Source organism: Macrobrachium nipponense, chromosome 6, assembly GCF_015104395.2.
Source record: "Macrobrachium nipponense isolate FS-2020 chromosome 6, ASM1510439v2, whole genome shotgun sequence".
NCBI lineage: Eukaryota > Metazoa > Arthropoda > Malacostraca > Decapoda > Palaemonidae > Macrobrachium > Macrobrachium nipponense.
The window spans coordinates 47786876-47803544 of record NC_061108.1 but is presented as its reverse complement, the minus strand read 5'-3'; the positions used below and the strand labels follow the sequence as shown (position 1 = coordinate 47803544).

Sequence of the window (16669 nt, the reverse complement as noted above, 5' to 3'; positions counted from 1 at the left end):
CAAATCCTGATCATCTGATATGGAAAATAGCAATGCAGACAAGCAAATTTCTTGATCAAGTGCTTCCTCCTCACTACAGATTCTAGAGTATTTGATAAATCAACCTTCTGGCAGACTCACATCCCAATTTTCTTTTTGGGAATTATATTTGTTGTCCACTAAAGCGACGTCTTTTCCTAAAATATAAGCCCTTATCCCATTTTTTCCTTGAACTGGGAATGGATGTTCGTAACATCCTCCATTTGTCTTAAACAACCAAAGAAATGTTCTGACACATCCTGATTCAGCCTGTAAGTCATTATATGGCATATTTTTCTTTTAACATTGTATGTAAACTCTGTAGAGATCGTGAAGAGATAATAACCGGTCCTTTCTGAAATGGCAACAACCTATCATGTCAACAAACATTCATGACTCGGCAATATTAATCAATTTTCCGTCAACAACAATATTTTGTTCTATCAACTGCAAACCGTAAGCGGTTCGTGTCTGCTTTTTATTGTGAGCTGCTCTAGAATTATTTAGATCAAACCAAGAATCAAACAGTGCAATGAATTTGCTTGTGATTCCCCAGAGTTTGCAGAGAAGAAGACCATTTTTTTCCAAAAAAAATATTAATGATTTAGCCGTTGTTTCAGACATCATCTGAGTTGCTACTTTTACTTCATTCTTTTTGTTTTGGACACATTGATGTGATTTCCAGATAGATGGTAGATTGTCTCTAAATCGCGGACACATTCACTATTAACATTCATATTATTTCTCTCGAATCCTTTATCTAGAAAATTATTCCTTACAAGCTTGATCAGATGTGACACGTCTGCAAATACACGAATGTCCCTGTCATTATCAGTTGGATTTGTGGAATATGGTTTATTTTCTATATCTGCATTTAGGGATGCATGCAACTTAATAGTACTTGCATCAAGATCACTAACCATGGCAACAACATGAAATCCAGTGGATTCTACTTACGTTATCAAACTAAACAAAATATCTTTTGTCATTTTCTTATCAAATTTATAATATATAAATGACTTGTTTCCAAGAAGCTAATAATCCCCTTATCATTATACACTGAACTTTACTTTTTGGCGAACAAAGAATATCGGTTCCCTTGTCGTAAATCCAATCATAAGCTACATTCATTTCATCAAATGACATAGCACGAGCCATCTCATTCCGTCATTGTCCCAGCTTTATTATATAAGTGTTAACACTGATTTAGTATTCCTGGCTCAACATTGATCTTACCAACCCAGCATTGTAATGTTGACTCAAAATGCATGCTGCAAATCCTTGAAGAATCTGCATCGATTTTATCCTTTCTCTTACACAGGTTAATCAATTTTTTCGTAATTCTTCATCTTTAGGAACATATGGATAATAAGATCGCATTACGGAACTACAACCAAAAAGCGCAGTTAAGTGAAGTGTCAAACCAAAAAATAAAATCAGAATCACATGAACACCTCTTTCATCCGCTACTCCTTCACTGGACTGAGGACAACCACCCATCCATACTATGCGTGACGTCACGGACGAACGCGGTCGAATTTTGAGGCACAGGTAATTCCTTAGACCTTGGTAAGATGAACCGCCAGCTGCCCAAACAATAAAGACGAAGATGGCTGAGGTCAGCCCACGAGGTGAACCTTCGAGCCTGAAGATGGTAAGCTTTCGAAGGAAAGCTTACCATCTTCAAGATCGAAGGTTTACCTTGTGCCCGGGCTGACATCATCGGAAGATTGCTAAGGACGGTCAGATATTCAGTTCCGGGTACAAGGCTAAACTTAGCTCTTCATAAGTGTCCCAGAGTCTGCTAGTGCTAGAAGGCACAGGAGCGTCTTGACAGAGAGGACTTACGGCTTGACCGTGAATCTCGGCCATGTCGTACAGGCGTTATGGGAGTTATAAAATTCCTGTGGCTTTGGATTTATCAAAATATCAACGACATGCTGAGGGAATAGGATATCAACTATTAGGGAATGAGAGACATATTGAGGAGACACAGACAGACAGACAGACACAGAGAAAAGAGACAAACCGCTAGGCTATATTGATGAAGTATATACTCCGCCGAACTGGAAGAAATGTGGTCTGTTGTCTTTTACCATTAATATATTTGAGGACCGAGACGCGTCTGAGAAGGGAATGTGGCAAAATACTCACTAAAATATGACGTCATTATTGCTAATGAAGGAATTACAGGTCAAATGTTACAACCACAACTAAACACACTCACATAGATTCTCTTTAATACATCTGTGCTATGAATGTAAATTTTCCAGTTTGCTGAGTATATGTTCTCAAATATAATCCTAAATATTTTAATGTTCTCAGAGCACCAGTTTTTCAAAGGTAATTGCTAGAGATGTTAGTACAATATGTAACGTGGAGCAACGTTGTAAAGTCATAAATACAATAGAATCCCAGTCCAGTCACTTTCCTACTGCAATGGCAAAGTGGAAACAGAATACTGTCTCATAAATAATAATTTAAACTTATAGCGCGTTTATATTTAACCACTACAGTCAATCAGAAGTGTCGTTGAATGCTTACTTAACCATAAAGGCAACCTCCAAACAGGTTCATCAGTATCAGTGGGTTGCATTAATTTACTTTGAATCCCTGTTAATCAGCCACGTTTAAAAAAACCCAAATTATGTTTAAATACAGCTGGAAATATGCACAGCTACTCGTAAGCTTTAATCCGACACAGGCGTCGGAATCCACATTCACTTGCCTCGCCACGCTGCCATACTGGGCGCTACGTATTGGCATGTCTTTCCTTCCTTTTACGCTCAAACTATGGAACTGATTTCTTAAACTATCAACCATGCTGACACTCGCAAGTTCAAGATGGGACGTAAGACTGCTTGGATTGAAGCCCTATCTGCCACTTGCATTGCTCCTTTTTTTCATTTATTAGCATTCTTTTACGTGGAAGCTCGCTTTGGAAATCATTAAGAATTGTTCTACATAAATATTCGTACTTTTGAAATATTAACAGTCATGGGCCCTGACTTCAAGAAGTGGTCTATTAATTTGTTAGTACTGATAAAATAAAACAGAAATTAGAAATTAGGCTAAAGGCCAAACGCTTGAACCTAAGAAGTCATTCAGTGCTGAGATAGAAATTGGCAGTAAAAAGGTTTGAAGGTATTAACAGGGTTTGAAGGTTGTAACGGAGTAAAACCTTACAGTTGTACTACGAATCAACTGTTAAGAGAGGGTAGAAAGTAAGATGGAAGAAAAAGAATAAGAACGTAGGCACAGCAAAGGGAGCGAAAAGGGTTGCAGCTATGCCAAGGGGACGATGCAGACAACCTTAAGTAATGCCTACAGTGCACAGCATGAGGTGCATTGGCGGCACTCACGGCCAGCTTACAAGAGTACATTCCCCCTTCCCTTGTATAAACACAAAAAATTGAATCCTAATTAAAATATATATTTGTCAATAAAAGATAAATCAACTTAAACAGGCGCAATTAGAACCGTGTTTTTCTATGAAGCACCGATTTTACCTCAACCCAGGTACCAATGATGGAGGCTGCAATCTAATGAGAAGGTTAAACGAGCTGAAAATCTTAAAAACTTTTCGATGAGCACTAACTTATAAAGGGGAATGGGAAGTTATTTGTTACACATTTTAGATGAAAATACCTAATTTTCTTAATTAATCAATCGTAAAAAAAGTCAGAGCCTGGTCCTTTATTATTATTTTAAGTCAAAAGCATCATCGTCATTTCTCTCTCTCTCTCTCTCTCTCTCTCTCTCTCTCTCTCTCTCTCTCTCTCTCTCTCTCTCTCTCTCTCTCTCTCTCTCTAAGCATTCGTTTGAAATTCTGTCGTGTCCTTTCGCACATTTTTCTCTCATCTCTCAGAGTTGCTATGACTGCCTATCAATGAATAATTTTTCGGTATCAGATGACTTGAAACAGAGTATAGTTACACGTACAGAACGTAACATCAAGGGCTCTACTTCCTTACACTCATGGAAAGTTTACGGAAAGTTTACTTCTTTAAACAGCGAATCCAAACGGGAGATGAGGAGAATTCTAACCCACGACAGTTGTTGGAGCTGAAAAAGACCAAATGAAATAGACCCAACCTTGGTATTATAAATTCAGATGTTAACGTTTTGCACTTATACGCCGATATATATATATATATAAATATATATAGATATTATATCGTGTATATAATATATATATCTATATATATTATATATATATATATATATATATATATATGTATATATATATATTATGCGTGTATATATATATATATATATATATATATATATATATATATATATATATATATATATATATTATATGTGTATATATTATATATATATATATATATATATATATATATATATAATATATATACATGACGTATATTCAGTGTAAAAACTTGCTTATAAGAAATTGTCCCCACCAGTGTACTAGATATTTTGTTTAAATAAACATATTTAGTTAAAACTGCCATAGGGAATAATTGCCTTTTTAATCTTAATTGGTGTTTGTGTAAAGTGAAAGACCCTGCACTTCACTGTTTCAGTTTCCCTGTGGGTATGCTCTATTTTTTATTTCACGTTATTCCCCTGATAAAAGTTACACGTTTTTATATGTATATATATATATATATATATATATATATACTATATATATATTATATATATATATATATATTATTATATATTACTACTGTCAAAATGCATATATCCCCTCTTTGACTGTATAAAATATTGTGTATAAGATTTTGGAAACCTTTTTTCAGATTCCTAGATAGCTTAGAGATAGGATGTTTAAAATGTGTGTTCAGGTTTCGCATAACATAATTCATAAAAAAAATATATATATATAACGTAGAATGTAGAAAGAGAGAGAATATCTTTGTCCGTTCAAAGCTAGATCTCCGTTTGCTTTCCTAATCTGTCAACACGTTCGATAAGAGAGCTCGAGTCTTCGTTGTGTTTTGGGATTCTGTCATCACGTATGATAAGGGACTTCCGCTTTGATCGATCGAGTCGAGTACGTTTCTTTATTTAACAGACTGGTCTCGTACACGTATGTCTTTGCCGAGTGCCACTTGCAGACTACACATTTTGTATGTAAAGTTGCGTAAGATTTCGAAGCTTCTAGAAAGAATTGTTGCCCAAAACGTTTTGTGTCGTCTCCGCTGCCCAGCTCTTGTGCGAAATGAAAGTATTAATTCGGACTTAGATTCTCAAAGCGATCACATCTCTCTCTTCTCTCTCTCTCTCTCTCTCTCTCTCTCTCTCTCATAGCACTTTTGATTTTAAAGTAACGTAACGTACTTATTGAATGGTCACTCGTAACTTGTAAATTTCAGATTTGATATTTCTTAAGAGTTTATTTAGTGTTATTTAGTGTTTTTTGTGGAATCTGAATAAACATTGTTGTGTAACGGTGCCTGGTTTTGTGAAAGTGTGAAACAAGCTTCAGAGATGGTATACCCAACAGGTAGTGCTATATTTTTATTAGTTCCAACTAATAACTAATAGGAACAGTGTTTAGGTAAAAACTAAAAACTGATGGTTACAAAGGTTTGGTAAAAACTGATAACTAATAGTTACAATGTTTTGAGTGAAAAGATTTACACTTTTACACATTGCAAATTTTTGTGTCTTGTGTTTATTCATTTGAAGTGATTTTTATGTTTTGTGCATTTGTCCATTTTCTTATTGAAGTGTGCCTTTTTATTTTATATTCTGTGTGATTAATACTTTTTGCAATTTTTGATATTTTCCACATTTTTCTGTGTTTCATTTGCATTCACAATTTAATTAACTTAATGATTTTCATTAATTAATCGATGCCCATTTAATTTAATTTAACACTTGTGAATTAATTTGCATTTACTTAGAATTCTTTTCAAGTTTTATTGTTGTTTAGCACTTGTGAGTTAATTTCCAAATTTCAATTACTGCCTAACACTTTTGAATTTTGATTGAATTAATTTTCTTGAATTTTGTGATAAATTAATTTTGATTTAATTATACTTAATCTGATTCAAAAATTAATTAAACTTTACTTTGTTTTCAAGTAACAGTAATTTTCCCTGATATTGTGAATTTCACTTATAAATTTTTGAGTTTAATAATAAATTTTTGTATTTAAAGTTTGTATAAGTGTTTTCATTTCTAACAGTATATTTGCATTTGATTATATTGATGTTAGGTAGAAACATAGAGTGGTGAGTGATCTGTTTTCCTTCAATTAACTTGAAGTGACTTAGAACCAGGGAAGTACTTAGACTTCTGAAATCAGGGAATTTTAATTACTTACAAGATTATACTCACACCTGTTTTGATTGAATTAATTTTCTTGAATTTTGTGATAAATTAATTTTGATTTAATTATACTTAATCTGATTCAAAAATTAATTAAACTTTACTTTGTTTTCAAGTAACAGTAATTTTCCCTGATATTGTGAATTTCACTTATAAATTTTTGAGTTTAATAATAAATTTTTGTATTTAAAATTTTTATAAGTGTTTTCATTTCTAACCAGTATATTTGCATTTGATTATATTGATGTTAGGTAGAAACATAGAGTGGTGAGTGATCTGTTTTCCTTCAATTAACTTGAAGTGACTTAGAACCAGGGAAGTACTTAGACTTCTGAAATCAGGGAAATACTTAGACTTTTAAAGTTGTTGATGGGGTGATGCCCTTTGATTAATTTAATTACTTACAAGATTACCTCACACCTGTTTTGATGAATTTAGTCTGATTTTCTGCAATACTGGCAAGTTGTTCAGGGATCACTGTTGCCTTTAGAGTATTCAGTCATTTAGTACCTGTGATGAGGGTTCAGGTGTCTGGCTTTTGTGAGGTATCAATTAATGAATGGTAAGTGTAGAAACCAGATACTTGGCACTTCGTCACAATATATATGTGTATATATATATATATACACACACACACACACACATATATATATATATATATATATATATATATATATATATATAATATATGTGTGTGTGTGTGTGTGTGTGTGTGTGTGTGTGTGTAACATATAACTTTCATTACGGGAATAACGTGGTATATAAAATAGAATATACCCACAAGGAAAATGAAACAACAGAGTTCAGTGTTTTTCACTTTACACAAACATCAATTAAGATTAAAAAGGGAATTATTCCCTATGGTAATTTTAACTGAATAAGTTTATTCATGCCTACATTTAGTACCTTACTTGTGTGCCACAAATAAAATGAATTACGACCCATGGAAGGAATTTAAAAATCATTTTTAGTACACTGGTGGGGACAATTTCTTTTGAGCATGTTTTTACAATGAAAATTTTCAACATTGTTTGGATGGACTTCAAGACGATAAAATAAAGCAAAAAGGGGTGGGGAGGCTTTCATAGGTAATTCAGGCCTCCAGTGACTTGTGTGTTATTGCCCAGTGTCTAATGGTCCTGTAGTAAAGGTAAACAAGAAAGTGTCTGACATTTCAAGTGATGATTAGTGGGAAAACCTCAATTGAGATGTATCTCTCCATGTGATTAAATTTACCATTTATAATTCCATTCATAAACTTCTGAAACTTGACTACTAAAATCCTTTTGATATTTTGACATTTGGAATTCTTTTCTTGAACCATGTAAAGGGTTAATTGTTAATGCTCATTGCACTTGAAAATCTTCAGAAGTAAGACTGAAGACTGCAAATGCTGCAATGAGGATATTTATAAACAAAAAACTAGCGATAAAGAAATTTATACTCGATGATGAAGTTCATTTGGGGGAAAAATTTCGTAAGGACCTTAATTATCAGCTAGTTTTTTAATTTTAATGGCGTTTTCAAAAAGATTGAAATGCAAAAATTAATTTAACAACACAGTCTCCATGATCCTTCTGATGACAGGCTAGTGAATGCAACGAAAATCAGGGAACTGTGTTTTTGCTAAGAAAATTTTTTATAAAACCTTTGTTCTCCTTTTCACTCACTTCTCCCATACTTATCCTTATGATTTTCCCCATAGGTTTGATTTGTAGATAACAGCCTACGAGACACTTTTATGATTCTATATTGATGCAAATTCAAATAAAGATATTTTCTTCCTTAATAGAATCTAAAATGCTAAACAGTTTGAACTAAACGTATTTATCTTCTCATTATTTCAAATGTAACAAATAACAAGCCTAATTATTTCACAGACCACTGAGAAGGGATACAATATATATTATAACTTATTTTATTTTACAGTCCTGTTTTATTAAATTATAATATTGCGTGTATAACTATCATTGAAGACTCTACTATTGGCTATTCATCCTTTGACATTTCTTGATGAACCACCTTCCACCAGTTTTATTCAATTTAAGTGCCTTTCGCTGAACTGCTTTACCCTAGTCAAGTTCCGGTTGAGTACGAAAAGGTTAGATTAATAGCTTATACACTCATCGTTTTTCCCATAAGACCAAACTCTATATGGGCTGATTTTACATACAAACAGTCATATATATAATGCATCTCTACATAATGACAGCGTACTCGTCACTGAATAAGGATGGTGTTGCTTTCGGGGGATCGTATCTCCCTTGACTAACCTCTTAACAATTAAAATAAATTTCCTTTAGTATTATTTCCGAGACAGAGCGAATTGGATATTTAACGACATTTGCAGCTTAATGTTTCTCAATATAAAATATCATGTGATGAGATAAGGCTTCAAGTATTATATGTATGTGTATATATATATATATATATATATATATATATATATATATATATACATATGTATGTGTGTGTGTCTACGTTTAAAATCAAACCTCTTTAACCAGTCAAGCCTCCAAAGTTTTTGAAAAACTGAAAATTCCTACACCTTTGTATTCACAGACTAAATTTGACATTTATCGTATTCCAAATAATCACTGTCGCCATTTCTAACTTTTATCTACCCAAATCCACATTATAAACACAAGATTTATCTGTTCTTGTCTTGTCTTTGCTTCCTCTATATATGCCGTTCTTTGTACTTCTATAAATCTATCCAAATTTAATTTGCAGACAAACCAATTTTTTCCTATTGAACTCACTTCCACAAGCTTCTCTATTTGCGAACTCCCAAGTAAAATTTCATTTTTACATTTTGCTTTCACAGACTTGTGCACCTTAGATTTATATAAGGTTGATAATCTTGTAATTCCTTCTTGAACTTATTAATATCTTAATTTCAATAACATTCTCTCCTTTTCCTAAAAGGTCCATAACCGGACTAAACGCAACATATACTCTTCAACTGTTTCTTTGTTTTGTCGACATTAGTTTCCTTAAGCAATTAAACATTCTGCTGAGCCTTCTGGCTTTCTATCGTGCTCTTTTTCTACACCTGATTATCTGGTAAATGGAACTGCGTAGTCTTAAAGCTATATACATTATACAAATCTAAGGAATACACAATCAGTTTCTTTATATGTACACACAAGTAGATATTTCTTGCTCTCTTAGAAATAAAAAGGGGCATTAACATATACATACCTCAGTAGCAGCAAGCTAACCAGTCATAACACATGCAAAATGTAATAAATAATGAAGCAATTATCTCGTGGCTTCTTACAGGAATGTTTTCCGTGTATGTATGCGGAGTACTGGCGCTCAGAGAGAGAGAGAGAGAGAGAGAGAGAGAGAGAGAGAGAGAGAGAGAGAGTCCTTAAACCTTGTTGGGAAAAGGTCTACGTCCCGTCATGAAAAGGGTCGTGTCTCCACATGAATAAGGTCCCTTCTCATCTGGTTCGATAAAGCAAAGAAACCAGACTCTCCTCACCCATCTCCATGGAGCATCTCTACACCCCCACCCCGCCAGACCCCACCACCAACCGCACAAGTTTAAAACGTGCCAGCCAGACCTCTCGTCTCTTTTATTTCATCAAAAGAAGCGGCGAAGTATTCTAAAAGTGCGAGCTGAAGCGCCCTGAAACATCGTCACGGGAGAGCTTGTGCCTTCTGGAACACCGGCGCTCATACAGAGGAGACCTGGTGCTGTTGAGGAAGTCATCAGTTCTCGACGCTCCATAAGACGCTTACTAGAACGCAACCTACCCCACAGCCCATCTCTCTCTCTCCCTCTCTTCCCCCGACGATGTTCACATCAAAAACATTCCAAAAAACAACGAACCTACAAACGAATCATCGAGAGCAACAAAGGCGTTTTACTTACGTGCCTCATGAACGGTACCGAAAATCAACAGACGAGCGATCCAGATAATTCGCACATGCTCATCACGCACCCCTGGCCCCCATTATTGTAAACTTTTATTCAAATGCCCCCCTGTATTGATAAATCAATAACATTGCTCAAACCACACTTCAGTGTCTTAGTCATCCAATCAATATAAAAAAAAAACTTTTTCTTTTTTTATTTTGACCGTAAACGCAATTACATATTCCGCCAAACGTTAACTATGCAGATATAACCACGAACTTCGAGGCCTTAATCCAACTGCATACACACTGTATACAATATTATGAAAACAACTCAAACCAGGAAGCTTGAGCTACTGGCCTCGACTTTTGAGTATTTCTTTTGATCGTGTTAATCGTGAGGCTCCTGCTTCGAAAATTAGACAGATGGCAGTTGGTGAGCCATTTCTCAGTATTATATTTTGAATTTTTTTACTCAGAATGCGAAGAGTAGTAATAGATGTATACTATAGCGGCAACATGAAAGTAACGTCTGGTGTTTCCCAACGTAGTATTCTTACCCCAGTACGTTTCATAAGCCTCTATATACGAAATGTGGCTTGGCCGCGAAAACCAGCCTAATACTTATGCAAATAATGTCCTCTTTACCCTGATCCCATCTATTATGGTTGCTGAATCTTTCTTTGACTACGCACAACTTATTTAAGATTCTAGGCGATTATTTTTTATTGCAAAGTTATTTTTGAAAAATCAAATCCGGCACACATCGATTTCACAAAAAATCGTCAATCAGATCTTCCCTGACTATACCAATCACCGGGTAACACTAAGAAGCACATATTCTAAGTCTTGCCTTTTCTTCTGTGAGGTTTACCATCGAACATTAGAATAGAGGTTTTATTCCTGTTGTGAACTTCCTAACCCTGCAGTTGAATGGTTGGAACTTCACCATTTCAAACTTAGTGCAAATATATATTATATTTATATATATATATATATATATATATATATATATATATATACATAGTATATATATATATATTATATATATATATATATATATATATATATGTGTGTGTGTGTGTGTGTGTGTGTGTGTGTGTGTGCGTGCGTGTGAATAATAATCACATCACCGTCATTCATATAAATTATTCGAGCTACAAATGTCCTTTAATATCTAATTCGCTCTACCTCGGAATTAATATATTTTCATATATGTAAAACGAAGGGGAATTTTTTAGTTGATAATAATTTCGTCCTCTCGTGGGTTTGAATCACCGCCCAGCGGACAGAGAAGAACTCACGACTTCAGCGAGTTATCGATTCGGCCAACAAGAGAGGTTATAACTTTATAACGACTCCGACCTTACAAATCACTGGTGAACTCGGGTATTCGTTATTAGAATCAATATCCAACCCCCTCTACGTTTGCCACCACGTAGCCATATTATGAATAATTAACACATCACCGTGATTAATATAAATTATTCGAGTTACAAATGTCCTTTTAATATCTAATTCGCTCTAGGTCGCAGTCGGTATGAACTTATAACCTGACTTGTTCGCTGAATCGATAACAAAACTGAATTCCTAATTTCTTCTCTGTCTGCTGGGCAGTTGTTCGAACCCACGAGAGGACGAAATTATTATCAACTAAAAAATTCCCCTTCGGTTTGCATATATGAAAATATATTAATTCTGAGGTAAAGCGAATTAGATATTAAAGGACATTTGTGGCTCGAATAATTACATGAATCACGGTGATGTGATAGTGATTCATAATATGGCTACGCTCGGCAAACGTTCGAATTTGTTAACATGGTAGAGGGGGTTGCATATCGATTCTAATTACGAATGCCCGAAGTTCAACGGTGATTTGTTAGGTCGGAATCGGTATAAACTTATAACCTCACTTGCTAGCCGAATCGATAACATCACTGACGTCCTGATTTCTTCTCTGTCCGCTGGGCAGTGGTTCGAACCCACGATAGGACGAAATTATCATCAACTAAAAAATTCCCCTTCGGTTTACATATATGAAAATATATCATTTCCGAGGTAGAGCAAATTAGATATTGAAGGACATTTGTAGCTCGAATTATATATATATATATATATATATATATATATATATATATATATATATATATATATATAAACATTACTTCCTTATTCAGCTTGCTGTTATTTTTCTTATTTATCTTTCTTTGTTATTTCTTTTCCTAACTAATTCTTTATTTATCGTTTTCCTTTCCTGTACTCGGCTGCTTTTCCGCTTTCCCTATCAAGGCCCTTGGACTTCTAACACTCTGCTTTTCCAACTAAGGTTACAGTTTATCTTATAATGACAATAATAATAATCCACATCTTCTCTCGTCCCAGCTAGCAAACCCACTACCAGGCATACCAGGTCTGACTTGACAAGGTAGATATTTGCCTTGTAATATGCACAATGAGGCTATGATGTAGGATTAATACTAATTTTACCTCTCTATGAAACGTAACTGACACAACTTTACTTCGTTTTAAGAATATTTCCTATATTTATATGGTCGTTACAAGACATGGAGTTAGATGTTGAATAACCGACTGAAAATTAAGATCAAAGGTAATTAGTACACAACATTTCCCGATGATACATTAAATGTACTACTCACTGAACTTTCACCACAAAATCCTTTTTTATCGCGAAAATTTTCATAAAAATACAATAACGTTTTTAGTTCTAAAGGGCCAACCATTGTTCACCTCAAAATACAGGTGAACTGTTGTATTAAGCAATTATTAAAAGGTCTTAAAGTAAACAACATCCCCTAGCTATGAAGACTCAACAAAGGAAAATTAACATTTAGGAAAATTGAAATAAATACATCGAGCATAAACCAGAGCAACAGTCATTCAGGCGCGCGTATGCCGACAACAAAAATTACTTACGTGCACAAAAATTCACCGCATCGTCTGGGTTTTTGGATGTCCATCAGGCAGGAAGCGTTCCTAGTCCACAATTTTCCTCAGCACCTAGCTGTAATGTGATTTAACCTCCTGATTAGAAATGTCTTTTTTAATTTGTTCTTGAAAGTCATCCATTTTCGCATCCTTTCAGGTCCTACGGATACTTAATGAATAAACTTGGGGCCTTGTGCTCAAAGGTCCCTTTTCCGTTTTTCCACCACTTCACATTCATCCATGTCCCATCGTGTAACTGCAACTAAAGTGGCAAAATGCAATGGGAAAGTCAGTGTAAGCGAGTAGTAAACAAAGTTTAATCAGCACTAAAATAAACAGACTAACAATAAAAATCGTCCGACTGGCTGATATAGTTTACCCTTCGTTGGATTCATGTCTCGTATAGAAGGCTTAAAAGACCCTCAACGAACCACATTAAAGACAACTTCGGTTTCCTTTAAGACTAACCGTTGATTTCTACCGAGAGATCAGCAGTTACAACGGACCTTTCCGATTGCGATTTCTACATTTTTGTGCTCACCCTTATAATTACTATTTTCTAACACTAATTCAAATAACATTAACAGCTGTAATTACCTCTTTCAAATACGGTTAACGAGAGAGCAAAATGATGCTAGAACAGAAAATTTCTCATACTTTCACACGATTCATAATTTTATTCAAAGCATACGTTTTATATAACCTATTCTTGTTTTATTTTAATCCAGCTTTCTAGGGAAAGACAATTACGCCCAACAGATGATACTGACGGCTTTTATCATAGGCCTATTCTGTAAAATGTTATAAGAGTGTTTCAGTAAGGAAAGACTTCCCTCACATTTTGCCCCATCTTTACTTTTTCTTGGAAAGGAAATGGAAAGATTCTGGGAAAGTTCGAGGCCACTGTACATAGAAAGCCTTTTTTATGAGTAATTAATAAACTTGTGGGTGGCTGGTGCTCCCTTATTGCAACATTTTATCACTTTTATATACACATACGTATGTGCGTGTATATTGAAGGATTCGACATCATATTAATCTCTCTTGATAGCCGAATTGTGAAAGTTGATTGTATATCACTGTAGGTAAATTATTCCCAAGTTAAAGTGGCAAATGGCAGATAATATATTTCTTTTATGTCAACAAAGGCAAAACAGTATTTAACAAAATATTCCTAATCCGAGAACACTTCGCTGGTGTGGTCAACGTTTTCCCTACAAGACTACGAGTATGTATGTATGTGTGTACATACATACATTCATATATAATATATAATAATATATATATATATATATATATATATATATATATATATTATATATATATATATATATATACACACACAGAGAAAGAGAGGAGAGAGATGGTTGATAGACAGATACGTACATACACAGACAAATAGATAATTCACAAACGAAAGATGCTGTTAGATACAGAGTTGATATACTGGGACATAATGCAACCAAAGTTCTTTTACCAGTCCTCTTATAATCTTGAGTATCAATAACAGCTAAGTGTGGTGAGACTCCATCAGCCTTTCGTCCAAGTGGCACTAAGCACAAAAAACAAAAGAAAGCGAGCGGAAACCCTGACGTGGCTGCAGCCCTATTGATCTCCTCTTTAACCTGCAACGTTACTGGTTGGAAAACCTTGTTAAAAGTGCTCGAAAGCACAATGACCATCTTCAGCGTTTTGAAGCTGCCTCGTTTTCTCGATTAGTTAATATTCATGTTTAAAGCTCCTGAAACAGATATCCAGATTCTCGAAAGAAGCCTTGAAGTAGAATTCATATCTGATCTAATCTTTGACCTATACGGATATACATTATGTTGAATAAACTATCTTAACTTCATTTTCAAGTTAGTATAGTAAACTGTTCGTATATTAATCCGAGGGAAATGCCAGGTAATTATTTTCCTTAATGCTTTTGTTTATTTCCTTACCAAGAACAATCGTGCAAGGAAATGAACAAACAAACAAGGAAAATGACTGACCGACATTTCCCTCATTAGACCTTTTACCATTACGAATCTTAGAGATTACGAGTCTGAAAATTAACCTTTTCTAAAGATGTCGCATAATCTCGTTTGTCAGTGTGTTATATAAATCCTCAATTCTCATCCTAGATCTACACCTTTCTTCTAGCAAGTCCTCCATCTGACATAGACAGTCTATAAGAGAATCTTTCCTTTGGTAAAAAAAACATTCGGATTCGTAACTAAATTTTCTAGTTAAGATCGAAATTCGAAACCTTATCACCAAGTTAATCGAATTCCAAATGAGATTTATTTCGGCAGTTTCCCGTTCTGAATGATAATGATATCAATATATTGGCAGTACTTCCCTTCTTCGTCGTCCACTAACTTGATTTTAATGCATTTTGGGTACAGAGGTAACTTATCAGTCTTTTATTTGGCAATGTGAGCACTAAGGAATTAGAACCAGTTATCTATTAAGTCAGAATCAAAGTCATATTGATTAGCCATTTGCCAAACCATCTGCATGATTATTCAGAGCAATCCTAAACCAAACAAGCGCTGTTGGCCACTGACCAAATTTTCAACATTTAATATCAAAAGCCATAAATAAAGTCCTTCACGCGAGTAAGCAGCCGTCTCTTTTGTTCTTCAAAATAACTGATAATAATTAATGGTAAAGTCTTCATTTCTTATGCTATTTGCTCTTCCATTTCTTATGCTATTTGCTCTTCCATTAGGCGATAAAATCACTCGAGAAGCGCCATGGAAATTTATCTACCGCAAACACCAGAATGAGGGTGATGTAAGAGGAAACTTCCCAGGTGCTTCCGTGTATTTACTATATACACATCTTCAAAGGAATGATTACCCATGAGTGCCGTCAGTCATCGCAAGGAAAGATGTGCGAGAAAACATGCATAAAAAATATACAAACTCCAAAAGAACACTAAAGACTGAAAAAACAACTCGATGGTTTCAGGGCACCATAATTAGAAACTGCTTTCATTTAATTCTAACTTGAAGGGACAGACCTCAGAAAGTGTTAGAGAGCAATCTCTCTCTCTCTCTCTCTCTCTCTCTCTCTCTCTCTCCTCTCTCTCTCTCTTCTCTCTCTCTATATATATATATATATATATATATATATATATAATATATATATATATATATATATCTATATCAGCAAATTATTTCAACCACTTTTAATCTCTATTGTTGCTTTCTGTTATTTTATGTATGTCATTTGTTCTGCATGAACAAGAAGCATTTGCTTTGTTCTACAAAGCAAATGCTTCATGTTTCTTTAATCCCTGCTATTTTTCTCTGATAATTATAATTGTAAATATAAATATCTGTCTGGTTTTCTACTCTACCCCTTTACTCTTATGATATATGCAAGCATGTGAATACTACATCTGTCTCCTACTCTCTTTATTCTCCCTCCTTGTAATTTCCCGTTAATTTCGTATGCATATTTATTTTAGTCCATAAAACTTGAAGACAAAATTCCATGGTACAGTAGAATTGGTTATACGACCTACTCCTGTTTTCGATAT

The 16669-nt window shown here is 34.5% G+C and overlaps 1 protein-coding gene across 1 annotated transcript in view; it reads left to right on the top strand.

Annotated features, from left to right (window-relative positions):
- Positions 1-1627: 1627 nt before the first annotated feature.
- Positions 1628-16669, top strand: part of LOC135216513 (uncharacterized) — a 25778-nt gene continuing 10736 nt past the window's right edge. Inside the window, exon 1 of the mRNA XM_064251885.1 lies at positions 1628-1672. Coding sequence (XP_064107955.1) covers positions 1628-1672 — 45 coding nt within the window. The remainder of the gene's footprint in view (positions 1673-16669) is intronic.